At 38.2% G+C, this 25,953-nt stretch overlaps 5 protein-coding genes across 8 annotated transcripts; 2 read left to right on the top strand and 3 right to left on the bottom strand.

Annotated features, from left to right (window-relative positions):
- The first annotated feature begins 1,766 nt into the window (after positions 1–1,766).
- Positions 1,767–20,713, top strand: LOC103853577. Of its 4 annotated transcripts, none has more exons than XM_009130482.3 (3): positions 1,767–1,777; positions 17,448–20,187; positions 20,286–20,713. In XM_009130482.3, exons 2-3 carry the CDS (start codon positions 18,207–18,209, stop codon positions 20,588–20,590), a joined length of 2,286 nt encoding a protein of 761 aa, XP_009128730.2. In that variant the 5' UTR covers positions 1,767–1,777; positions 17,448–18,206; the 3' UTR covers positions 20,591–20,713. The 4 variants fall into 4 exon arrangements, with proteins under 4 accessions (XP_009128730.2, XP_033140691.1, XP_033140690.1 ...); XM_033284800.1 differs by lacking the exon at positions 1,767–1,777 and adding an exon at positions 10,959–13,300 and having other exon boundaries at positions 13,418–20,187; XM_033284799.1 differs by lacking the exon at positions 1,767–1,777 and adding an exon at positions 10,959–13,300 and having other exon boundaries at positions 13,379–20,187.
- On the bottom strand, positions 3,951–6,851 carry LOC103853599. Its single transcript, XM_033285241.1, has 3 exons — positions 6,846–6,851; positions 5,314–6,484; positions 3,951–5,260 (listed from the first exon to the last, which is right to left on the bottom strand). Exons 1-3 carry the CDS (start codon positions 6,849–6,851, stop codon positions 3,951–3,953), a joined length of 2,487 nt encoding a protein of 828 aa, XP_033141132.1.
- LOC117131976 (glutathione S-transferase T3-like) lies at positions 9,551–10,433 on the top strand. Its single transcript, XM_033285240.1, has 2 exons — positions 9,551–9,836; positions 9,988–10,433. Exons 1-2 carry the CDS (start codon positions 9,551–9,553, stop codon positions 10,431–10,433), a joined length of 732 nt encoding a protein of 243 aa, XP_033141131.1.
- LOC117131875 lies at positions 20,644–23,412 on the bottom strand. The gene is made up of 3 exons (XM_033284818.1): positions 22,942–23,412; positions 22,594–22,852; positions 20,644–22,522 (listed from the first exon to the last, which is right to left on the bottom strand). Exons 1-3 carry the CDS (start codon positions 23,245–23,247, stop codon positions 22,329–22,331), a joined length of 759 nt encoding a protein of 252 aa, XP_033140709.1. The 5' UTR covers positions 23,248–23,412; the 3' UTR covers positions 20,644–22,328.
- Positions 23,413–23,427: 15 nt separating this feature from the next.
- On the bottom strand, positions 23,428–25,947 carry LOC117125700. The gene is made up of 3 exons (XM_009130480.2): positions 25,432–25,947; positions 24,364–25,231; positions 23,428–24,282 (listed from the first exon to the last, which is right to left on the bottom strand). The coding sequence occupies exons 2-3, from the start codon at positions 24,658–24,660 to the stop codon at positions 23,671–23,673; spliced, it is 909 nt and encodes a 302-aa protein (XP_009128728.2). The 5' UTR covers positions 24,661–25,231; positions 25,432–25,947; the 3' UTR covers positions 23,428–23,670.
- Between the last annotated feature and the right edge of the window lie 6 nt (positions 25,948–25,953).

Raw genomic sequence — 25,953 nt, 5'->3', positions numbered from 1 at the left:
AACAAATTAACAATGAGTTTGAATAAGATATGATTCGGGAGATGTAGTAAATCGAATGGGTTAATGTTATGTTAGTAATACTAGGAGAACTATTGGAAAAACTGTCAGTTTTGGTATTACTTAGGTTTGCGTTAGTATAACTTGAGTATAACTTGAGTATAACTTAAGTATAACGTTTGTATAAGTTGGATATAACTTGGATATAACTTGCAGGATTTGGATGAAAATGAGGCACCCGAGGCAATCAAACCAACCAATATGTTCTTCAAGCCATCTGAGTACCGGAAAAAAATAAAGCTAGGGACGAGGTGCATGATAACTAGTGCGATTAAGACGCTACGCAATCTGAAACCGAAGCTGTCTAACGCGGAGTGGAACTGGTTCACGGAGCATCCTCAATTCAGACATATTTTCCACATGAAAAGCGAGAACAACCACAGGGTTCAGGGTATGTGGATGTTGTTGCTGCGTACTGCCGGTAGCGAGAGGCGGAGAGAAGTGTGGTTCATTGTGAATGGCGTTGCCATCCGTTATGGGCTGAGGGAACACGGTTTGATATTTGGGCTATTCTGCCACAACTATTCTCTCGGCTACAAAAAGCTTGGTGGGACGAAGTTCGTTGATCGACATTTCAAGGAATGAGAACTTAGAAGGTTGGAGGATGTTAAGGAGAAGCTCGTGAACATGGGACCCCACAAAGACAGACTGAAGACGGCGGTTCTATTCTTCTTAGCTTCTGTTGTTTGCGCGCAAACGAAGGTTGGACACAAGGCTAATCATGTGTTGGAGGTGTTCCAGAGAGCAGTGGATGATCTTGACTTGTGTAAGTCCTTTCCATGGGGGAGATTCTCTTATGATTACATGCTGAAGGAGATCTCTCACACAATGAAGCATTTTGGAGGGGTGGTGAAAGAGGGTACATTATGGCCGCTTCCGGGTTTCTGTGTTCCACTAGAGGTATGTAAAATCCCATTATTGACTTGATTGCTATTGTTATTTACTGATGGTATTTTATAACTGTTGTGTATAACAGCTTCTTGCATTCGAGGCAATTCCTAAGCTAGGATTGGCGTTCAGAGAACCTGTTGAAGAAGCTGATGTCAACTGCCCGAGGATGTGCAAGTCCTCATTCAAACGAAATGGAATGACAGGGGTGTCACTTTCGGCGATAAACAAGGAATTGTCTAACACAACCGTAAGTTAACCTGTGAACTAAAGTAGAACAAGAGTAATACTGTGGTAGAACTAGAGTAATACGGTAGTAGGATTAAAGTAAAACTAGGGTGAACTAAGGTAAGACTAGATAATGGAACTATATGGTTGAACTAAGGTAGGACTAGGAACGGAACAATGGTCTCACTTAGTTGCTAAGTTTCAAAAATAATTGTGTTTGTGACAGGATATCGACAGTATCATCCCCACCAGAACTCCACAAGAAGAAAGGCTCTTGGATGACATTTTGGAAGATGAAGACGATGTTGATGAATCTGATATAGCTGTGGACAGTTGGGAGAAGTGTATGGATGCAGGCTATAAGGTCTTTTTTCAAGACATGCACGACGAGGATGTAGCTGCGCGCCAAAATCAGGCAGAAGCGAGTGAACCTGCAGGAGGGGATGGAATAGAAGCAGGTGAGCAGTCCATTCAACTGGGAGATGTTATGAAATTGGTGAAAAGAACGTTGAAACTGATGAGGACAGTTGACAAGAAGGTTGACCAATTGGATGGGAGATTGGCCCCGCTTGAGGAGTTTGTCAAGGAGGCACAAGCTAAAGCAGTAGAAGAAGAAGCACCAGCACAAGAGAAAGCGAAGAAACAAAAACGCAGGAAGAAGTGAAGCAGAGATGCCTCACTTGCTTGGTGTGTTAGAACTTTGTTTTTATGTTTTTTATGAAGTAGACAAACGATGTTTTTTGATGTGTTTCTTGTTTGTGATGTGGATTTAGAACTTTTAACTATGTTATCAAATCTTTGTTGTGGATGCTTTTACTTTTATTGTGTTGGTCGAGTGAGAGTCTAGGAGATTACCAATTGATAAAGTCTAGGAAATTAGTTTAAGAGAGAGTACACATCATTGGAAATGTGTAGGAAATTAGTTTTTTAGAATAATGGTTGATGATGAAAGTTTAAACATAGAGTACCAATTGATAAACATAAGAGTGTTTAGCATAACATAAGTTTGAACACATAAACTTACACAAGTCTTAACAAGAGTCGTCTCTCTTAACAAACAAAGACTTGTGTTAACCAAAATAAGAAAAATAGATAGTTAGGGAAGACAAAGTTTTTAGCACATGAACTCAGAACTTGCGAGGATGAGAAACTCATGGACGGGAGGTCGAGGTAATGAGCCTCTTAAGCTTAGGAATCTCTTCAGCCAACTCTTTCACCTCTCCCCTTAGGCGCTCCACTTCTTGCTAAACACCAAAAGCCCATGGCTGACGAAAGTGCAACCCATCGTCCTGCACAGTTTCAACCAGAGTGGAAGTCAGTTTCACCATAACACAGTTTCAGCCATAGGATAACACATTTTCACCCATAGATATCCAGAGTATAACACAGTTTCAGTTAGAGTATAACACAGTTTCACCCATAGATATCCAGAGTATAACACAGTTTCACTTAGAGTATAACACAGTTTCACCCATAGATATCCAGAATATAACACAGTTTCACTTAGAGTATAACACAGTTTCACCCATAGATATCCAGAATATAACACAGTTTCACTTAGAGTATAACACAGTTTCACCCATATTATAAACTCAGTTTATCTCAGTTTCCCTTAGTTGGAGAAAAATTACCTCATGATTCTTGCAGGTGAAGTACCTACTCCCAGGCAAGGTATCGAAATCCGATTTGTACTTCGGAGTTGGAGAAACATTTGTCATTATTTCACCACCGCATGGGCAACGGGTGGGAATTCCATATTGGGCATCGGCAACGAACCCTAACATGTCGTAGTGTTTCTTCAGCCTCTTCATCTCCTTCAGCCTCTTCATACGGATGAGTCATGTTCAATAAAAGGGAAAGAGTAAAACCGTGAATCTTCAGAGAATATAGAAAGAGAATGGATAAAGAGAAGGTGTATGAATGGTGAGAGAGAGTTGAAAATAGAGAGTGGTGGGGAAGTGAAAAAGTGTTTGGGAAAAGATAGGAAAAAACGAGACACAGGTAAAAGAGCAGAGGGGGAATCTACTTTTTGACCAAAATAATTGGAAATTTTGGCTTTTCTCGTTTAGGCGCGAAATTTTTTTTATTCTCCCTCCAAAAGATTTGCTCTTAGTTATACTGAAGTTTCTCGTGTTACCAATTTTCATCATAGTTCTACTTTTCGTGATTTCAACATTTTTTAGTTTTACGTATAATTTTAATTTGTAAAGAAAGTTCTACTTGTCATTTTTCTGCATTATCATGTAAGCATAAATGATTAGTGCAATAATATATTTTAAATCATGAAAACTATAGAATACTTCTTTATAAGCTGATCTTATTAACAAAGTGCTCTTTGAAAGACTATATACGATGATATATTTTTCATAAAACAATGAGTTTTCTTATTTGGAGGTTCGCAAATATTTGTTATCTTCACTAATGTATTTTGAGAAGCATTATCTGCTATATAATTTTTGGTGACCGTGTTTCTATTAAGACTTATGTAGTTGGGAATTTTCGGATTATGCCGATTTCTGTCATAGTTACACCTAGTTATACTAGTTTTCCGCGGTTTTCCAATATATCACTTATACATAACTGCCAAAACGCTTAAACAGAGGTTGCAAAACAAACGAGAAAACAAACACTTAAACTTAGATAATACATGGTTAGATCGCTTAAACATAGAATTCTTCAAACTTTCAAACTTTCAAGTCTATGCCACAAAAGATATACTTAGTTTTACCAATATTTTCAAAAGCAACACAAGAGCAATAAAATCCAAACCAGAAGATCTAGTTTGATTCACTGGGATTGCTATTACGCATTCCAAACAACAGCCAACTGAAACCGAAATTTTGCCTTCGTCGCCTTATGTTTTGTGTCCTTTTACGTCGTTCACCAACAGATGGATTCCTCTTATTCTTTTTTCTTCCCTTCCTCTTGAGGCGATCCGGAAGTATGATCTGAAGCTCTCTGATGTGATCTGGTACATTCCAATCACACCTGTCCGGCACAGAATAAATGGCCTTGTAATAAGCCAATGCCCAAAGTTCCGTCCAGTAATATTTCGAGCACAACTCATGATACTCTATCTTCACATCACGTCGACGACCAGGAGCAGCTTCAACCTCAAGGAAATATAAGTAAGCAGCAAGTCCGTGCAGACAAGGATACATTTCATAATCATACACCTTGCAGCTACAGCTTTTCTCTATCAAGTTGACAACATAATTCTTCCCGTTTTCAGTGTCAGTTACCTCGTACTCAAGCTCATAACTATTAAGCTCACGCACTGGTGTTTTCTCAGCTGTGCTCCATAGGTTATGCAAGTGAATCTCGACAAGAGGAACCAGTTTGGTATCAATCGACCCAGCCGCAGAGTCTTTCCGATGTTCATTGAACCAGTCTGAAAACTTTTTGATGATTGTATCCAACAATGGTATTAAAGCATACCTCCTGGCGTCCTTAAAGACGCTGTTCATTGACTCCACACTGTTGCTAGTGTCCAAGTTGTACCTCACACCTGGGAAATAAACCCGAGCCCATGTGCGTTTATCCGTATGCTCCTCCAAATACTTGTATGCTGGAGGAAATCTCACCTTAAAAGATGCGTAAGCATACTCGAACTCAGCCACCGTGTAACACCTAGCCAACTCCATAAATCTCCATGCGACTACGGCTTTGGTTGTGTTACAAGCATGCCCTCTCACATTCTGAGACAAATGCCATATACAATGGCCATGGTGAGATTGTGGAAACACATTAGCTACAGCTGCGATTAGGCTCTGGTTTCTATCACTCATAAATACTAATTCAGAAGAGTCTGGTATAGCAGTTTTGAGCATCTCGAAAAACCATGTCCAACTAGCATTATTCTCACCGTCGAGTACACCAAACGCAAGCGGATAATGGTGACGATTAGGATCTTGAGCTTTAGCAAATACTAGTACACCACCATATCCATTCTTCAGAAATGTGGCATCGACAACTATCACCTTCCTCATGGCTGCAAAACCTTCAATACAAGCTCCCAGAGCTACGAAGAGGTACTTGAACTTATTTGCTTCATCCAACTTCACCCTGTTTTTGTTCCCGGATTGACCTGCTCTAACATATACAAGTAGCTATATAGCATCTTGTAGCTCTCTTCAGAACCACCACGCAACTCAGAAATAGCTAGATTTTTCCCTCTCAAGGCTGTGGAGTAGGATATTGTTACACCAAGTTTTAACTTTATAAGATCCATGATATCTTTCGGAACAGGAGTACTTAGTTTTCCAGGATTATCCTCATTCAAAAAAGTCGCCACTAATTCTGCTGAGCCTTTCCTCTTGATGTTGCTGCTTTTACTTTGATTAGACCGAGAGCATGTATGCACACCTGTGTACCTCCTAACTGAAAAAAATTCAGTCTCTGAAATCTTTGCAGCTCGTAATCTCCACTTACAAGTTGCTTCACAACATTTTAACACCAATCGTCTCCGGTCCGACTTTTTGATAACATAACGAAAGCATTCACCAAATGCAGCTCTATCGACCACCTCTTGAAGTGCTTTCTTACTTGGAAACTCCTGAAGCTTATACAGACCCAAACCGTCTTCCCAAGCCTCTATAACCTGACTACCTTTTTTTATAGGTGGCTGCTCAATATACTTATCTGCAGCCATACCCGTCTCACCTGCGGTGTTCGTCTCTGCTGCGGTGTCCGTCTCAGCTGCTGTGTCCGTTTCAGCTGCGGTGTCCGTTTCAGCTGCGGTGTCCGTTTCAGCTGCTGTGTCCGTTTCAGCTGCGGTGTCTGTCTCTGCTGCGGTGTCTGTCTCTGCTGCAGTGTCTGTCTCTGCTGCAGTGTCCGTATCCATAAAATCATTCTCTGAATCTATCGGATCCTTCTGTTGATTTGCTTGACCATTTTCTACATACAGAGTTATGGCCTTCGGTCCGATTTCATCATAAACATCATCATCTCCCTGCAACACTTCGTAGTTCATACCAAATGAACTTCTGCCCACTCTCGACACCTTCTCTAACTGATCTGATCTACTCGTTTCCTCCACTAACAAAAGAGATCTACGGTTGTCTTTATCAACGGTTGTTAGGAAACCAAACAGATCATCATCATCACGAATAATTTGCTGTTCTTCAGATCCATACACCATCGGCATGCACTTCAATACCAGTTTTACGTTACTTTCATCCAACGCAAGCTTTTTATACAATTTTTCTTCTAGCATTGCCAAACTTATATCCTCCACTGTTGTCTTCAAGGTTACACAAGAGATCTCCCCTTTGAATTTGAAATAGACGCTCACATATTTCATCATTGTATCCTGCAAGAACAAAATAAAAAAGTTTTAGTTATACCCGTAGTTCTTAGTTCTACCGACTTGTCAACAGTTTTACCAGGTTTTACCTACTATACAACAATTATCAGTTCTACTTGTTATACCTAGTTATACTAAGTAATGCTTAATGCTTAAACAAAAACTCAAATGTATGTACGATTGATTGATCGGAGAGATCTCCGGGCAAAGCTACTCACAATTAAGACAATTCACGCACCCCAATGCATAACAATTTCATATATAAATCAACCAAATCATCCCAAAATCAATGCTGTTTCAACACTTTCAATTACAAACCCTAAATCAAATTTCTATCTTGCAGCTCGCTAAGGAGAGAATAACTAACCTGCATTACGACCTATCTTAAAGAATGCTAGCCGGTGGAAACGTTGCCGTCCGACGGTGTCTCCAGAGTAGCTATCGACGTCGATAACAGACTCAGTTGCTGTGAGGGAGGGAGCTGCGAACCAGAGCTGCGGGATTTTATTTTCTTCTCAAGAGGAGCTTTCCTCATCGAGCTGCGCGATTTTATTTTCTTTTAATTTTAAATTTTTTTTTCCAGAAATCCAATTGAAATTGATTCGGTTTCAATTGAACTGAATTAATAAAACCCTGACCGAAACCCACACCAAACCCAAACCGAAACCCAGACCGACCGAAATCCCCCCCCCAATTTCGAATTTTCTTTTTATTTTTTTATTTTATTTTTTTCCACCTTTCAGGGGTATTCCCGTCATTTCACGCCCACTTAATGAAAAAGGGACATAGGAGATTATGGAGCCCATAGGAGATTCTGCTTTGTGCTGTTGGGGGCACCAGAGGTGATGACTCAAACGCTACAAACCTAAACTGTTTTTTTTCTTTCTTATAATATTAAATATGTTAATGCTTAATTCTTAGTAATGGTAAAATCGTAAATTTGCATGCCTCAAGAGTTAGTCTAGTAATTTCAAAATTATATGAGTTAGTCTAGTCATTTTATGACTAATTAGAGTCATTTTAAGTAGTTTCTTCTTTTTAAATGATTTAATTTATTCTGGAAAAATGATAAAAGTCGTTTTTTTTACACCAAATAGATTTATATTGAAAAAATTACTAGAATATTATAGAAAAGTTGGTTTATTACTAGACTGTTATACATCTTTTTAAAACTACTAGAATGTTTGGATATCTCTAGTAAATGACAATAAAGACCTTTGATTAGTTTTTTTAACTAAAACTATTTTTAAACACTAAATCCACATCAGTAATAACAATCCACATCATACAAATCCATCGTTTGATTATCTTCTACTTTCTTAACCTAACACACAAATCTCTCTCTCTCTCTGACGCCTCTTCTCGTCCAATCCATCATGTTTGACCTCCTCACCACCACCACCATCTCTCCTTCCGCTCGTCACCACCACCACCACCATCTCTCCTTCTGCTCGTCACCACCGACACCGCTCATTCACTCGTCACCACCGACACCGCTCATTCACTCGTCACCACCACCATTGCCATCTTTCCCATCCGCCATCGTCACCACCATCATCGCTTCTCAGATTCGTCACCACCACCATCCGCCATTTCTCTCTCTCTCTCTCTCCACAATCTGATTCTCGTCTTCTTTTCCACTCTTGTAGTGCTCTCTCCCTCTCTCTTTCTCTCCTTTGAATCTGGTTTTGATTTGTTTTTTTGGTAGAGGAAGTTGGAGGACGCACAAGAGGCCTGAGGGCAACATTATTGGGGTATGATAGAGGAAGTCGTTAGGCTTTATTTGATTTTATTTAAATAAAAAATATATAATATTGCTGGGACGGACGCGGTTTGTCGTTGGCTAACATATTTTTTTTTTGTCCTTAGGTGATACGTGTCGGTAAGAGAATGGTGGAAGCCTTTTGGTTTGGGCAAAACCGAAAAGAATCGAGAATCAACTTTTCACTTCTTTCTCTTTCTCTCTCGCGGCGATAGAGAATGCGATAGAGCTCTCATCAACGGCGTATCTCCTTCCCGGCGATGGATCTCCCCCCGATTCGATAACAGAACGACGGATCTCCTCCCGAGCGTCTCCTCTGGACGGTTAGCTTTTGGAGCATCTGTTCTGGACGCATCTCCTCCCGACCGTCTCCTCTAGACGGATCTCCCCTCGATCGTCTCCTCCCGACCATTATCGCTGCGAATCGAAGGTGAAAGGGTGATTTTAGGGATTTGCATGTATTTATACTTTGAATCATTTGCTTGATTTTCTATAGATTTAGGGATTTGGTATTTATATTGTCGTCTCTTTAGTCTTTGATGATAAATGATTCATTTGTATTTGGTGATATTATCGTGTAGATTTAGGGATTATGATGTAGATTGTGTACGTTTAGGTGAGACGTGTTTATCGATTCAGTAGACGTGTAATGTGTTCTTCGCATCTGGTAAATGTGTTCTGTTATCGATGAAACTGAGATGTATGATGAGTTTATGATCTAGATTGTGTAATTATTTGTTGTTTAACTCTTGAAACTGATAAGTGTGTTCTTATGTTTCCGAGTTTATTAGGTGAGGTGAGGTGAGGTTCGATCACGAGGATTGTATTAGCAAGGAGATCAAAGAGAAACAACCATTTCCTCCACACTTGAAGGTAAACTTATTTCTCTTCAGCTACCAAGTAATGTAGTTTGTACAATAGTTAAAGGCGTCTAGTTTGTTTGCAACGCCACAATTTCTTGGTAGTGTCGAGTCTGTTTTGACTGTGACCATAGTGTCGAGTCTGTTTTGATTGTGACCAGAGTGTCAACTTTGTTTGCAAGGCTAGTTTGGAGAGTAGTTAATGCACTTGTAGATAGGTAATTATGGTTGTGTAATATACAATAACTGAGATGTACTTTTGTAGTTAGGTCATTATGGGAGTGTTAATTATCATTTTCAACTATTTAACCCTTCTTTCACGAGTTTATCTCCATCATCTTCTTTCTCTTTTTTCTCTTGTATAACTCTGTCACATTCCTTCTTCTATCTTCTTTATTCTCTCACATTCCTTCTTCTATCTTCTTTATTCTCTCACATTCCTTCTTCTATATGGATCCAAGGAATCCGTATAGCCAGTCTGTTGGTTATACGAGCCTTCTTTACAGTCAACACGACAATGTTAATGATGGAAACTCTCCTTATGAGAGTTTTCCTTCTGGATCTTCACAGATCCCTCAATTCAGTTCTCAACAGTCTGTTGCTCCAACTCCACCCACAGATCAACCCGTGGAGCGTGGGAGGAGACATAAATGGACCCCAGCCGAGGACGAGATGCTGATAAGTGCTTGGTTAAATACCTCAAAGGACGCTATAGTCGGCAATAACCAGAAATCAGGCACTTTCTGGAAACGTGTAGGAGATTTGTTCTTCGCAGCTCTTTGGTGGTGGAGATAGTGTTGAAAGTAGCCAGCATCTCCACTATAAACAGAGGTGGCACAAAATCAGTAATGACACATCAAAGTTTTGTGGTGCATATGCGGCTGCAGAGAGACAAATATCCAGTGGTCAACATGAGAACGATGTACTCAAGGTGGCCCATGAAATATTCTTCGCGGATCAGGGGTCCAAATTCACACTGGAGCATGCGTGGTGTGTGTTGAGGTATGAGCAGAAATGGCTCAACCTCAACAGCACTAAAGCTTCTGATAGTTCTAAGAGGAAAACCGTTGACCCAGATTCCCAAACTGAAACGACAGGTGTTGGTGAAGAAGAGATACGCCCTGAAGGTGTAAAGGCTGCAAAAGCTAAACGTAATGGGACTGGGAAGTCTGTTGATTACTATACAACGGTACTTGAACTGAGGAAGGTGGATTTGGATAGGAAAGAAAAGCTCCAGAAGCTTGCCATCTTAGACACACTCCTGACCAGGACGCAACCACTCAGTGAGGCTGAGGAAGCAGCCAAAAACAAGATCCTCGCCGAGTATATTTAGAGAAATATCTGCTACAACCTTTGTGTTTTCTGTCAGTTTTTTTTGTCTGTTTGGTTATTAAATCTAGGTTGGTTATTATGTTTTAAATGTGTATGGTTTCTATGTTTACTTGCTTGTACTAAACCCTTTATCAATTAATCTACGTTTACAAATGTCTCATCCTTTGAATGTTAACTTCATTGTATGTATGTTTACTTGCTTGTTAACATGTTTACTTGATCGTATGTCCATGTCTAATTTTTATCTTGTATATTTTGGCAGTTTTCGGATTACACATGGGTCTTCACAGCTATTCACAACCTTCACAGGATGATACATTTGGTGGGGCTGAGTCGGACAGTGACTACAACGAAGTAGAGTCTCTCATTCAGCAAGACCAAGCGCAGTTAGACCAAGCTCTCATTCAGCGAAATCAAGCTCTCATTCAGCAAGACCAAGCTCAGGCGTTTGTGTACCCTCCGCAGCCGGAGGTTGAATTCGGATTTCCACAGATATGCTACTGTGGAAGTGAACCGAAGATAGCTACGTCTCGCATCGAACCAGGTCGCAGATACTACACATGTACAAATGCAAACGATGGAGAGTGTCATGTGTGGAAATGGTGGGACGAGGCTGTAATGGAGGAGATGCGCGCCATGGACAGACACACACTTCAGTTAGTCGAGAAGGTAGATTCCCTGACCTTCTGCAGTCACCAAGATACTGAGCAGAAGCTCGTTAGGTTAGAGAACATGGCGTGTGAGTTGTCCAAGAATAAATCTAAGTCTACCTTTGATTACTTAGTTGCGGGTATGCTTTTGGTCTTAATTTTCATAGGTCTCATCCTTGTATTTCTCTAATGGCTTTGATTATGGTTATGTGTTTCTGAGAGACAATGTCTTTGTAATGACTTTGGGTTTAATGTCGAGGATTGTAAACCAACTTGCCGTTTTACGTATGTGTTGTTGTTGCATTTTAAGGTCCAGTATTTAATATTGATAAGCATATTTGAGAAATATTCAATTCAAGAATTTTCATCACCAATATGCATGTTTAAAATTCAGAAAAAGTGTACCTAAAAAGTAGTTGAAAGGTTCACATGTTGTGTACCTAAAAAGTAGTTGAAAGGTTCACATGTTTAAAATCACAACTCCTCTAACTTCATGAGCCTATAAATGTGACCAACATATTCTCGTTAAAATTACAACTCATCTACTTCCTTCTCATATTAAAAACATTGCCTTTTTTTTCATTCAAAATGGCTTCATCTTCACATTATCATTATAACCAAAATGACGATGATGATGATCCATTTGAAAATATTTTTGAAGATTTCTTACAAATCCCAGATAATATTCCCGTACCGAGAGAGCGAAGAAGACGTATCTTTATTGAGAGAGAGCGGGAAGAAGGCCAAGACCAGCTTTGGAATGATTATTTTAGCGATACTCCAACATTCCCACACAATGTTTTTCGGAGACGATTTCGAATGAACAAGACATTGTTCTTGCGTATTGTGCATCGTCTCGAGCAAGAAGTGGATTATTTTAAACCATCACAAGATGCAACCGGTCGGTCGAGCCTAACCGCGCTCCAAAAATGTTCCGCAGCAATTCGTCAGTTGGCGTATGGTGGTGGTGCTGATACCATTGACGAATATGTCCGACTTGGTGAAACCACGGCAAGAAAATGTTTGCACCATTTTACCAACGGAATCATCCACTTGTTTGGCAACCAATACCTTAGACGTCCTACACCGGAGGATCTGCAAAGACTACTATATATAGGAGAACAACGTGGATTTCCAGGAATGGTTGGAAGCATCGACTGTATGCATTGGGAGTGGAAGAATTGCCCATCCGCTTGGAAAGGAATGTATTCACGAGGAACCGAAAAACCAACAATTGTGTTGGAGGCGGTGGCTGATTACGACCTCTGGATATGACATGCTTTTTTTGGAGCACCAGGTACTATGAACGATCTTAATATTCTTGATCGATCTCCAGTTTTTGATGACATTATTAACGGAATAGCACCAGAAGTTAACTTCTATGTTAATGGTCATACGTACCATTTGGCCTATTATCTCACTGATGGGATTTATCCTGACTGGGCGACTTTTATTCAATCTATCCGTCTACCACAAACTGAGAAACATTCATTATTTGCGAAGAAGCAAGAAGCTGTACGGAAAGATGTTGAACGTGCCTTTGGAGTCCTGCAAGCTAGATTTGCCGTCGTCAGAAATCCATCTAATTTATGGGATAAACACAAGATAGGAAATATTATGAGAGCATGTATCATTCTCCATAATATGATTGTGGAGGATGAACGGGCATCAAGGACACAATATGTGGTTCCTGGATTTCAAGAAAGTGATATGGAAAGATTTTCCGTCAATATGCCTTCGCCGGTCGGCAATACAATGGATCGTCGGACGAGCGTTCGCAATATACAAACCCATCATAATTTAAAATATGATTTGATTGAAAATATATGGGTAAAATTCGGACATCGTCCAGATAACATGTAATTTATAAGTTTTTTATAAATTTAATAAAATGTTTGTTTCCATTTAAATTTCTTTTTTGTTGTAATTCTATTTTGCTTTCAATTTAATGTTAACCTTCTTTTTTATAGTTTATTTAAAATGTATTTTTTATATCTAATCACACATTGAAATAAATATTATAAAATATGCTAAGGACTTTTTTTGTCCTACCAATAATCAACAAAGTTAAAAAAGTCTTATGGATTTGTCCCTAACTAAAAAATAATACTAATTTATTCTAAGGACAAAAGTTTGTCCAACCAATAATGTTGCCCTGACGAGACGAGGTGACTGGAGGTCGCTCTTTTGTTCCATCACCGAAGTGCCACAGACCAAGGTCTCTGTTCCCCCTCTTCTCACTTCTTTTTACTTATCTTCATCTCGTAACATTGTTGGATTGTAGTGGGATTTGTAGTTGTTAAAGTATGCTACTTTGGATTGTTCTTTGCTCAAGGTTGAGGCGGAGAGAACAGATCCGGAGGCGAAGAGGAGGTCGGAGAGAAGACAGAGCCAGAGGCAGGAGAGAAGACAGAACATCGTGGCGGCTGGAGTTTTTTTTTTCTTAGGTTTAGTTTTTTTTTTTTTAATTTGGTTTAGTGTAAACCGAGATAGGGAAATTGTAGCGGTTTGATTTTATTTTTAATTTATGGTTTAGTTTTGTAAGCCGGAATAAATTTGTAAATCAATTTTAATTATAAATAAAAAAAAATTATTGTCAATTATAAAAAAATTTGATTTAGTTTCCAATTATTTTATTTTTAATTATAATTATTTTTATTTTATTATAGAATGACGTAACATAGCACAAATATATGAATCCTAATCAATTTGTAGCTAAAAACAGAAAATATTTAGATAAATCAGTCGTATCGTTTAGATAACTCAGCCGTATCATTTATATAAATCAGCCATACCTCAAACATACTCTAAAATCGGAAAACTGAATTCAAGTTCTTTAAAAAGTTGTATTGAAGATCATCTTATCAATATCAAGTGAATATAAATCAACTGAATGTGTATAGTTTCTTGAAGTTGATACTTTAACTTGATCTTGAGATATATGTTTTCTTACAATCGCGTATATAATTCTTACTTACAAGACTCTAACTTTAATATTTTCTTAAATCTAAACCTCAAATCCTAAACTATAGAATTATAAAGTTATAAAAATTATAAAGTTTATCTTTAAACATTAAATCCGATATATTTTTATTATTTAAAGTTTAAGGTTTAGGTTTATAGTTTAGAGTTAAACTCAAATTTTAATCATTTTTAAGAAAAAATCTTTAATTTAAAATTCCATTTTAAATTTTGATTTAAACCCGTAACTATATTATTTAAATTTAAGTAATTTTTAAAACAAATTGAAAAGAACTAAAATTGAAATTTATATTGCTTTCTCCATGACCATTGATTGATTTTAGTCTAAGGGTTCAATATTTTCAATATAAAATTATAATATTTTAAAATTTAAACTACAAATATTAAATATAAAATTATAAAGTTAAATATTTTCAAAACATTATCTCAAACTATATCTATTTCGAACCTTTAACCCTAAACCACATAATTTGACCTATACCATAAAACATTAAACTTCAAACTTTAAACAATTTTTAATTAATCATATACCATAAATTCTAGCTACAAATGTTAAAACTCTAATATTTTTTTATTTAAAAATATAATAATCTTAAATGTTAAATCGAAACCCAAAACACTATATACCAAACCCTAAACTCACTCAATTATATACCCTAAACTTTAAACTTCATATTTAAACCACACATCAAAAAAATCAACATAATAAAATCCAAGTTTTAAAATTTAAAAATTTATCAAAATACAGTTTAATATAAAATGTAATTTTAACCATCAAAATTAAAACATTAACCATTGATTGTTTTAATCTAAGGGCTACAAATCCATCTTGGGGTTATCTTCTAACTTCTTTCTCATTGGTTAGTTTTTTTATTACAATGATTGCAATTCTTGATCATTGATTAGTTTTGATCTAATGGTCTAAAATGCTTTTTTTCTTCACTTTCTCTCTTCTACTTGACATTTTCTTTTCCTCTTTTCGTTCCTTCGGGAGTTCTTCACAGTCCCAGATCTTCTTCATCTCTCTCACTATATGTCTTGTAAACAAGAGAGATTTATAAATCATCATTCATTTCTTATGCCTTAGTATATTTGGTTTGTAAATCTTAGAAGTGAAAGAAGAAACGTCAAAGAAGAAAAGAAGATTGTTGGAGAAGAAGAAAAAGTGTCGAAGAAGACTGGTCTTCGCCGTCGTCACGAGTATTGAGCTCGTCGTCGTCGCCGGTCTCCGTCTTTACCATAGTCGCCACCACCACCGCTTGTCACCACACTGGTCACCTCTCTCTCTTTCAATCTCTCTCGCTCTTTCTCTGCGTTTTGAATTTGTTCTTGTTACTGGAAGGTGGACAAGGCGTAGTAGCTTGGTGGTGGAGGAGGTAACAAAACCGTTGTGTGACTTGAAGACGTCGGAGCTCTCGTGGTAACGGGACTGCGGCGGCGAAGGAAGAAGAAAATAATGACCTTGCGGCTTTGTGATGTGGAAGAAACACACGGTGATTTTGTTAGGTTTAGATTTTGTTGACGACGGCTGCAAGCTTTTTTGTTTCTAGGTTTTAGATTATGGTTGGTTTAGAATTAAACTCAGCCGTAACGTATGCATACTCATCTGTAAGGTATGCATAATTCAACAGTAATGTATCTGAATGGTATAAGTCAACCGTAACGTTACTATAAGTCAGCACTATAAGTCAGCCGTCAAGTGTAACTTTTTTCGCGACGTTTCATATTTTAGGCGGGAACAAAATCATTCCTTCAACTCTGAAATCGTCACCGCAAGCATCTTATCCCAAATCGTCGTATCGTTTATATAACTCAGCCGTGTCATTTAGATAACTCAGCCGTATCGTTTATATAACCCAGCTGTGTCATTAAGATAACTCAGTCATATCCCAAACATACCCTAAAATCGAAAAACTGAATTCAAGTACTTTAAAAAGTTATATTGAAGATCATCTTATCAATATCATGTGAATATAAATCAACTGAATGTGTATAGTTTCGGGAACAAAATATTTTGGGCGGGAACAAACGCATTCCTTCAACTCTGAACACAATACTAAAACTTTAATCTTTTCTTAAATTTGAACCTGAATCCCTAAACTATAGAACTATAAGGTTTTAAAAAGTATAAACCCAGCCGTAACATATGCATAAGTCAGATGTAATTTGATTATAACTCAGTCGTAACATATGCATAACTCAGCCGTAAAGTATGCATAACTCAGTCGTAACGTATCTGAATAGTCTAAATCAGCCGTAATGTTCCTATAACCCCGGCATCGAGTGAATTTGTTTCGCGACGTTTCATATTTTGGGCGGAAACAAAATGTTTCGGGGGGAAGAAAATGTTTTGGGCGAGAACAAAATCATTCCTTCAACTCTGAACGCGATATTAAAACTTTAATCTTTTCTTAAATTTGAACCTCGAACCCTAAACCATAGAACTATAAAGTTATAAAATTATAAAATTTATCTTTTGAACACAATATTAAAACTTTAATCTTTTCGTAAATTTGAACCTCAAACCCTAGACCATAGAACTATAAAGTTATAAAAAAACTATAAACTCAGCCGTAACGTATGCATAACTGAGCCGTAACGTATGCATAACTCACCCGTAACGTATGCATAATTCAGCCATAACATATGTGTTGGAGACTCATTGTATGAACTAAAGTTATCATATTCAGATGACTCACCATCTGAGTCATCAAACATATAAAATCAGCTTTCAAATTCAACTTCTTCTTCGTCTTCTCTCATTTTCTTACTTTTTTGTTCAACTCTCTCCTTTTCTTACAATTTACAAGAATTAGCTTCTTCATCTCTCTCTTTGAGTTTTTCGTCTTCTGCAAGACGACGAATCCAATGAGACAGGGAGCATTCTTGCAGGATGTCGGACCGCCATATATGACAATGGAGGAGAGGAAGCTGATTTTATATGTACGAAAACGACGACGACTGCAGTATATCTGTCTCAGATTTTTTTTTTTAAATCTATGTTTATAGACCTAGTTGCGGAAACAATAATTACCAGATCTAAGAATAAGATGAAGAAGATAGATAAAAAAAGATGAAGAATAAAGATAACATAGACCATTATTTTACTGTTGTAACATTAGACTAGTGATTATATGTCAAATCCGAGTTGATGACATGGCCACTACAAGAAAAACTTGAAATAGCTACAAATATTTTTGTGGCTATTAACTTATTTTTGTACCTATTTCACCCATAGCCACAAATAACCACAAATAATTTTCGTTGACTATAGGCTTGTGGCTATCGATAAAATGTTGTTATTTGTGGCTGTCATTCTACAACTTAGCCGCAAACGACATCTGTAGCAAAAATCCACAAACAGCTACAAACCATATTTGTAGTTATTTTAGGGGAAAATTGGATAAATGGGACACTTTGAACTTTTATTTGTCACAATAGGATTTCTGATATTTTGGACAATTCTGGACATATTTTACCCTTTTTTAATAGAAAAAATAGTAAACTGAATTTTAAAAATGTTAAAAAATATCAAAACTATTGGAAACATAAGTATGACAATATATATGCTTAAATTGTTTTTTTTTTAAAATGAATCATATTTTATTTCATCTTCTAGCTACAGTTACAATACTCATTCTGGCCATCTACTTAGTCTAGAAATCGGCTACTAATGTTTATACATAGATATATCTTCGGTATACAACGTGTCCTATCTTTTCTTATATATTCTAACCAAAGCTAGGTTACGTTACGTTATAATCAAGAAAGATGTCTTTCTTATACCTTTAGCTTGATAACGACATGTAGCCACAATGCGTTGATATACCCTATCTATATTTGGAGCCATGATGTGGTCTGTCTTTTACCTTATGTGGCGCCTAGGGAAGAATATGTTTCACATCTACTCTACTGTGTTCTGACTTACATAGGTTATACATTCTACAGGAAATCCGAAAAATATGGAAACTTCCATAATCGGTTAAAGATGTTTCCTAAATCTAAACTAAATCTTCCCTAAATATCTCCAAGAATATTTTCTCCCACGTTTTTCTCCTTCTCCCACGATCTTTTGTCGTCGTTCTTTGTGTTTCTCTCTTCTTCATCGACATAATCATCTCTCTTTTCTCTATCAATACAACATGGTTCTAATCTATGTCAAATCGGGTGAATGGATGTGTAGTCGCGGTGATGACTGGAGTTTCGTGGTAGACAAAGAAAGGCGTGGTCGAATGGTAACATTAGCAACTACTACTACGTTGAAGCAGCTCAAGATAATGGTGTGTGAGGATTATGGGGTGGACCATAATGCCATTAATGCCGAGTTCAGTTATTCGTTGTTGAATCAAAAAGGGAATCCTCCTATTATTATCACCAATGATCGGCAAGCATCTAATTTTGTGGGCTATGCAAAGAGGGAATCGTCTACTACCTTGTGTGTGATGTTCTCTGTTTCTGGTGTAAATCAAAAGGAACGAGTCAATATCGATTTGAATAAGGAGCCTTGTGATTCAAGTAATGTTGAGGATGAAGAAGTTCCTGAGATAAATCGAGCAGAGTTTGTCAAGCCGTCAAAGGAGTCTTTTGTTAAAAGAACGAATCATGTCGCTGCAGATGGTTGCGGTCCTTTAAGGAGTGAAAACATTGAACTTTGTCAAAACAATGGAGACAGTGATAAGGATGGTCGAGCTTGGAGAGGAGACTTCGTGAAGAAGGATCAAATTTTCACAAGTAAAGGGGTTCTGAAGGCAACACTGGAAATTTTAGCGATGAAGAATAATTTCGATTACACTGTTATCAAATCCACGAGAAAATGGTGGTATATTCGATGTAAGGATGCATTGTGCAACTGGACTGTGCGTGCAGAAGGAATAGATGGGTCTACATATTTCATGATCAACCAATGTGATGGAAGACATTCATGTGCTCCTTCAAAGAAAAGGAAATTCGGAAAAACAGCATCAGCAAGAACAATTGGGACTCTGATACAACATCGATTTGATGATGCAAACGATGGCCCAAAACCGAATGACATCATTCAATTTATGAGAATGGAGCATAGTTGTGAGATTACTTATTGGCACGCTTGGGAAGCTCGTGAGTTTGCTATTGCAGCTGCTAGAGGTATACCAGATCGCAGTTACTCTAAAATACCAGCATATTTGCATATGATTAAAGAAGCAAATCCTGGTACGCATACTCACTATGAAACTAATGAGAAGGGAAGATTCATGTATCTATTTATGTCATTTGGGCAATCAGTTAGAGGATTCTACAATGCAATGCGAAGGGTGATTGTCGTTGACGGAACTTTTCTGAAAAATAAATACAAAGGGACACTTCTTGTTGCTACTGCTGTAGATGGTAACTCTAATTTGTATCCGATTGCATTTGGGGTTGTTGATTCAGAGAATGACGATTCATGGGGGTGGTTCTTCAGACAGTTGAAAGTGGTTATTGCTGATTGTCAAGACCTAGCTTTTGTCTCAGATAGAAATGCGTCTATTTCTAAAGCTATTGGGACTGTCTACCCTCGATCAGCACATGGAATTTGCATTCATCACTTATTGACCAATGTGGTCTCATTTTTCAAGACAAAAGGATTGACTGCGTTGGTGGAAAAGGCTTCACGGGCATATAGATACACTGAATTTCAAGAACGTATCACCGAAATTTTTGATATGAGTCCTGAGCTTGGAAGATATCTACGGGAGGCTGATGTGCGCAAATGGGCTCGTTCTCTCTTCCCTGGCTCCAGGTATGACATTAGGACCACGAACCCTGCAGAGTCTATAAATTCAGTTCTTAGAATACCTAGAGAATATCCGGTTATTCCTTTGCTTGATAGTATAAGAGAACTGTTGACTCGATGGTTCTATGAGCGTCGCTTGTTAAGCTCAAAGCATCTAGATCCTTTAACCGCTAAGGTGGAGAGAAAGATTGATAGGAGAATTGTGAAGGCAAAAGGATTCCAGGTTTACAAGGTTGACAACTTCAGATCGGTTGTAAAAGGAGACATATATGATTGTCATGTTGATTTGGAAAGAAGAACATGCACATGTGGTAAGTATGATATAGGAAAAATTCCTTGCCGACACGCCATTCCTGCAATTTATTCACGAGGTATGGAAGTATAAACACATGAATACTTGAGAATTATTTATTTTCGGGATTTTCATCATATAGACTTTATATTGATCAAGTTTTTTTGAGATTGACAGGTATGGAAGTGCACAGATTCACTGACGCCTTATACAGCACTGCAGCGTGGAGAACCGCCTATGCAGATTCCATTAATCCAATAGCAGTTGTAGAGTCAGAATGGAATGTCCCTGCTGAGGTTAAACTTGCAAAGGTTTTACCACCAAAGACAAGAAAGAGTGCTGGTCGACCAGTAAAGAGAAGGTATGAATCAGTAGAAGACAAGATCGCATCTTCTCAAGGATCAAAGAAGAATAAAAAGCATAAGTGTAGCCGTTGTGGAACTGAAGGACACAAGAGAGGAACATGCGATTTACCCATCTAGTTTGTTATGTGTCTGCATCTGTCTCTGTTTTTTTCTTTATTGCTTTTGAAACAATTTGATCTTCTGTTTAAGAACCTATTTGACAATTTGGTATTTGCTAAACTATAGAGACAAATCGATTTATTCTAGTAACAACCAAAGTAATTGCAAAATAATTCGTTTCATTAGATGATGATCACCTCGAAATAACAAGAAACATGGTCTTAACTTCTTTGAAAAAAAGAAACAACAAGTTGAGGAAGCACATAAAAGTAGTTGTGCGCGAAGTCGATGCCTTTGTTGAACATCATGCATAGATATGGTACAAGAAGACCATCACCAAACAACACACAAACAAAGCTTTTATGCCCCTAAGTTCCCTAATGCATTCCGAGGTCTTCTCTTCGCAATGGCACATTGCATCTTCCATCTCTTGAATTCTACTCTCATGGCGTGTCATCATGGCCTCACCAGCTCTCACTGATTTCTGAAACTCGGAATTGTCAACGAGTAACACGTCAAACAGGTCTTGGAAGTCTTCAATCTCCTCAACAACTGACTTGTCAGTCCATTTGAACAAGTGGGTTTTGTCCTTCATCAGTAACATCCAATACACAATTAGATTGACTAATTCTACTCTCATCGGACAACAACGAGACAGTTATATGATAACATGACTAACCTTTTGAGATCCCAAAGGACAACAATGAAATAATCTTCCCGGATTTTGAATTGTTTTTGAAGTGAAACGATTCACTGCCTCATCGCAATTGCATCTTGTGGGAATTCCCCGTTGTTTCGCGAGGCGATCTCTTGTAGTGGATGAAGAATTTACTGAAGACATGAGGGAGTCGATCTCCAAATTTTCGCCGCTGCAATCTCTCTGTCAAGGAAGAATGAGGAAGAAAAGAGATTAGGTCAAAAAAATAACCAAAACTACGTCGTTTCATACTCCCAGAACGCGTATTCTAGCTAAGGCAGAGCAGAAAAAAATCACTAAATTTATTGATAACACCACAAGAACTTTGTCTTTGAACCCTCTAAATTAGTGTTTAAACATCTATCAAACATAGTGGACGGACGTACTTAGATAGTGACCAATGTACAAAAATAATCAATAAATAGGTGTGTGTTTGAGGCGTTGGATTAATTCGTATTTGGTTTTAGTTAAGAGTTTGGTTAGAGTATGTCTACGGTTATGGTTTTAGAGTTTGTTTAGGGTTAAGGGTTTGACTATGAATTACAGGTTTTAGGGTTTGGTTAGGGTATGTCTATGGTTATGGTTTTAGTTAAGGGTTTGGTTAGGGTATGTCTATGGTTATGGTTTTAGTTAAGGGTTTGTTTAGGGTTTGGGTCCTCAGTTTTTATGATTTTGTTCTTTATAGGGTTGTTTCATAATTTATACAAAATCAAAGCTAGAGTTGTTTCTTAATTCAAATCAAATACCAAAGCCAAATCAAATACCAAAGCCAAAGTTGTTTTCTAATTCTAACAAACCAAACTACTAAAATCACAGTTAATCAATCATCCTCCAGGTCAAAGACCTCAGACCTCTCCCATGGTGAAGGCACATATCGTGTCATAACCTCAGCAAAGATGGGGTCGTGTGCAGCCTCCCATAAGTCCACTCCAATCTTTTGTCTACAACCCATAATGATTTCATCATCCACTAAACTGACGTCAAGACCAAGCAGCGAGCATTCCAAGTGCTTCAGAGCGTATGCACCACAATCACAACAACTTTTGTTCAATCTCAACTTCATAGGCACATCCACGATAGAATATGATGAGAGGAGTAGCTGCTTCTGTCTTCTTGTGGTGCAACGGACTTCACAATCCTAGGAATGATAGCAGCAAACTTCTCAACGTACTGTCTGTTCTTTCCCCGACCGCAATCAAAGACTTCTACTTTTCTTTCAATGATGTTTACACAGACACCAACCCAGTGATTACCTGCGTTCGTGTCCACAAAATTTGTAAACGAAGAAATGTATACTAGGATGTAAAAAGAACTGAATGGTTACCATTTACAAACAGAGGAAAGTAGAGTCGATCAACATCAACACCCCAAACTAGATCAGTCCGCCCATGAGATGGAAGCTCTCCTCTGCCGTACCCAAGAAGGAAATCAGGCAATTGATAGGCTTTTTTGTTTGGTAAAAACTTCTTGTATGCAGCGTCTACTTGGAGGCAAAACATAGCACTCATGAAAGCAACACGCCGAGGGGCCCAACGATTCAATGTAGTGTTCACACGCCATATAAACATAACCGCATCCATCTCCTAAAAATTTACAATGAAAGTTAAGTAATATAGCATATAAGAAGTGTTAGGAAGATAAATTCACTAAAGGTTAGTACAAGATTCATTACCTCGTTTCCAAGCCATTTTCCAGCACTTACTACTCTTGTAGCTACAGACAAATTAAAGCATGTAGGACCAATTGTTAAAGGTATAGGCTTTAATGCCCATTCCGTGAATCCTTTCCATGACTCTTCAGAGATATAATAAAGTGACGCCTGCGGAGAAGCATCTTCTGGCAATGGTGAATCGCTAAGCTGAAGTCCATGATCTTTTCTTTTGCACCATTTCTCCCACTGTGACGGCGGTGGAGCTGTATTCATCTCTGTCTTTTCTTTCTTTACTGGATTATCCACTGAACCTCGGACCGAAGTCATTGGAGTCCACCAATCTTCTTCTTTTTTGTCCTGAGATGGATCAAAGCCTGGCACATACGACGTCTGAGAAAGCCCTTCAACCCCTTGTGTACCTATCCCGCGACCCAAATCATCTGCTTCACTATAATTCACATCGAATGTAGTCTCGGAACCATCCTGTTATTCATGACAAATAAGCAATAATTGAGATACCAAAATACATTATCATTAATAATTATTTTACATAAAAGTTCCAGACCATTACATAAGTTCAAACAAGACACTTACAAACCAAGGACACTTACACACCAAGCACACATACAAACCGAGACCTTATAAAGTACAACAAAATTCAGGCCGATAACTTAGATGCCAATAAAACAAACAGACACGCAAACCACGAACTTAAACAAGACAAAATAACATTGAAGAGGATGGTGAAGACTAGTGTTTGTTTACCCCGCGTGTGGACCTCCTCAACGGTGCCTGGCTCGTCGATGGCTTTGTCGGTGAAGGCTCTCCAAGCTCAACTTCAACGCTGGCTTCCTTACGTGATTGTTTAAGCTCTGTCCGCATCTGCTCAAATGTCTCGGCCATCTGTTTCTGTATCCTTTGTTCCATTCCAGAGAAGTTGTGCTCAAACAACTGTGTCATAAAAGCCTTCATGTCTTCATTAAAAGGAGCTTGCTTTGCGCCACTTGCGAGAACCTTATGCTTTCTCTTCTCCATACCACGATCGGGAAGCCTCTTTTTACCCCTCTTTGATCTAGAACCAACGTTTTTTGATCCTTTCGGAGTCTGAAAGTCGTCATCACTCTCGGCTGCTTCAACATTCACGCTTGCTTCATCATTCACAGCTGATTCGTCATCGAGAGATAAAGAAATCACTTCATTTTCTTCAGTTTCCCAAACATGCTCACTAAAATCATGCCCCTTCTTTATCATCTCCATCAGAACCTTGATTCTGTCATCCTCCACATCATCATCTCTGCGAAACGCCTGAGCTTTGACAACATCATAATTTCCTGTCCATGAGATGTATGGGTAGATGTCATCCTACACAAGAAAGGGAAATACAGTTAGATACTAACTACTCATTTCAAACCGGAAAGAGTCGTCATAAATAGATAAAATTACCTTGGGTGTAATAATCTCCTCCAAGCGAATGATCTCCTCATATGACACCTTCGCAGCTCCCATCCAGTTTATGCATCTAGGACCGTCCTTGAAACCCTTATCCAGCTTTTTTCCACAAAGCTTCCCGATTTTTGGCACCGCTTCCATTGCCCAAATCTGCAAGGCGTATGAGAAGCCATCCAAGACATAGCTAGTGGTCTTTTCCTTCAGTTGGGAACGATTTTTGGCTATGGATTTGCAGAGAAGGTCATAAGCAGCAACTCCCCAAGGATACCTTCGAACTCTGTCAAGATCCATGACCACCGCGATGTACTTCAGGGGGATATTAGCCTTCTCATCTCTCGCCAATACCACACAAAGAATGATCGCCAAGTAGATAAGACGTATGCGATCTGCATTCTTCCATTTCTTTACAGCTTCCTTGTCCTTAGTCCACAGGTTGAAGAGTGTAATTGTTCCATCTTTTCTCCTCAAAACCTTGCTCCAGAAACCACCATCATATTTCCACTCTTCAAACTCCTCAATCGAAATGTGAGTATCGCATTCAAACCCGGTTACGGCGTGGAACTCTTGCAATGAGAATCGAAGCGGTCTCCTCGCAAAGACAAACCATAGCTCGTGCTGTAAGAAAGTCACCAGCTCCCTACACAAGAAGCTGTGTATCACCCTCGCAGAGTATCCAAGACCATTCTCATGGAGCTTAAAAATCTGATGAAAAACGGGTCTTTCTTCACGACATCCAACTCCTTTGGCAGCCACGCTTGGAACTTTCGGATTATGTAGTCGATCCTGCAGTTGTTGTTGATCTGAGTAACTCGGGGCTCCTCGCCCTCCTTAAAAAGCCTCTTCGGTAGCTCCTCAGACATAGCTACAAACCGTGACAAATTTATTAGTTCAACATGTAAAGGTTTCAATATCATCACACAAATAATAAGTATAAATTTTAACCAATCCGTGAAACAAAATTATTTTAAGAAACACGCCAAATCATTTTAAAAAAAATCAAGCTTTAATGGAAGAACACTTCGATTTCGTTTAATATGAGAATCTATAGATGTAATCCAATACCTTCTGTGAAGAATTGTGAGATTGAGAGGCGAAATTGATGGAAGAACACTTCGAAAATCGATTTGACCCGACGAAGAGGAAGAACGATTCGCAGCCGTTGTGTCTTCAGTGAGATCGAAAAGGATGGTGACGGAGACGAGAGTAGAGACCACGGGCTGATGAAACACCGACGAAGAACAGAGCTTCTCACCATTGAACCCTAAATCGCCGTGGGAGAGCGACGTCACCAGCTCGGAGAAGACAAAGAGAAAGGGGAATTAGGTTTGCGGCATCCCGCGTCTCCTTTTTTCCCATTTAGTGTTTTTTTTTATTTTTTAATTTTTATGGATTTAAATTTTAACATTAAAATTTATTACGAAAATTATTATAATTTATAATTTAAATTCAACATAATTGGTAAATTAAGGGTACTTTGGTATTTTACAAGATCTAAAATCCTATTTTCCTAAAATATCTTCTAGAAATCCTAATGTGACAAATCCAAGTTCAAAGTGTCCTATTTATCCAATTTTCCCTTATTTT

This window comes from Brassica rapa, chromosome A02, assembly GCF_000309985.2.
Source record: "Brassica rapa cultivar Chiifu-401-42 chromosome A02, CAAS_Brap_v3.01, whole genome shotgun sequence".
Lineage (NCBI taxonomy): Eukaryota > Viridiplantae > Streptophyta > Magnoliopsida > Brassicales > Brassicaceae > Brassica > Brassica rapa.
Note: the sequence above shows the minus strand (reverse complement) of the source record. Positions and strands in the feature narration are given on the sequence as shown.

Excerpts from the sequence above, each read along its gene's own strand:
- LOC117131875 (XM_033284818.1), bottom strand. The coding sequence starts at position 23,247 with ATGACTTCGGTCCGAGGTTCAGTGGATAATCCAGTAAAGAAAGAAAAG. Across the intron at positions 22,853-22,941 it reads GAAAATGGCTTGGAAACGAG|GAGATGGATGCGGTTATGTT; the intron begins GTAATGAATCTT and ends GTAAATTTTTAG. Across the intron at positions 22,523-22,593 it reads CTTTCCTCTGTTTGTAAATG|GTAATCACTGGGTTGGTGTC; the intron begins GTAACCATTCAG and ends ACACGAACGCAG.
- LOC117125700 (XM_009130480.2), bottom strand. The coding sequence starts at position 24,660 with ATGGATCTTGACAGAGTTCGAAGGTATCCTTGGGGAGTTGCTGCTTAT. Across the intron at positions 24,283-24,363 it reads AGGAGATTATTACACCCAAG|GATGACATCTACCCATACAT; the intron begins GTAATTTTATCT and ends TTTCTTGTGTAG.
- LOC103853577 (XM_009130482.3), top strand. The coding sequence starts at position 18,207 with ATGGTTCTAATCTATGTCAAATCGGGTGAATGGATGTGTAGTCGCGGT. Across the intron at positions 20,188-20,285 it reads TCCTGCAATTTATTCACGAG|GTATGGAAGTGCACAGATTC; the intron begins GTATGGAAGTAT and ends TGAGATTGACAG.
- LOC117131976 (XM_033285240.1), top strand. The coding sequence starts at position 9,551 with ATGGATCCAAGGAATCCGTATAGCCAGTCTGTTGGTTATACGAGCCTT. Across the intron at positions 9,837-9,987 it reads CGGCAATAACCAGAAATCAG|AGAGACAAATATCCAGTGGT; the intron begins GCACTTTCTGGA and ends ATGCGGCTGCAG.
- LOC103853599 (XM_033285241.1), bottom strand. Across the intron at positions 5,261-5,313 it reads TATTTCTGAGTTGCGTGGTG|GTCAATCCGGGAACAAAAAC; the intron begins GTTCTGAAGAGA and ends ATGTTAGAGCAG.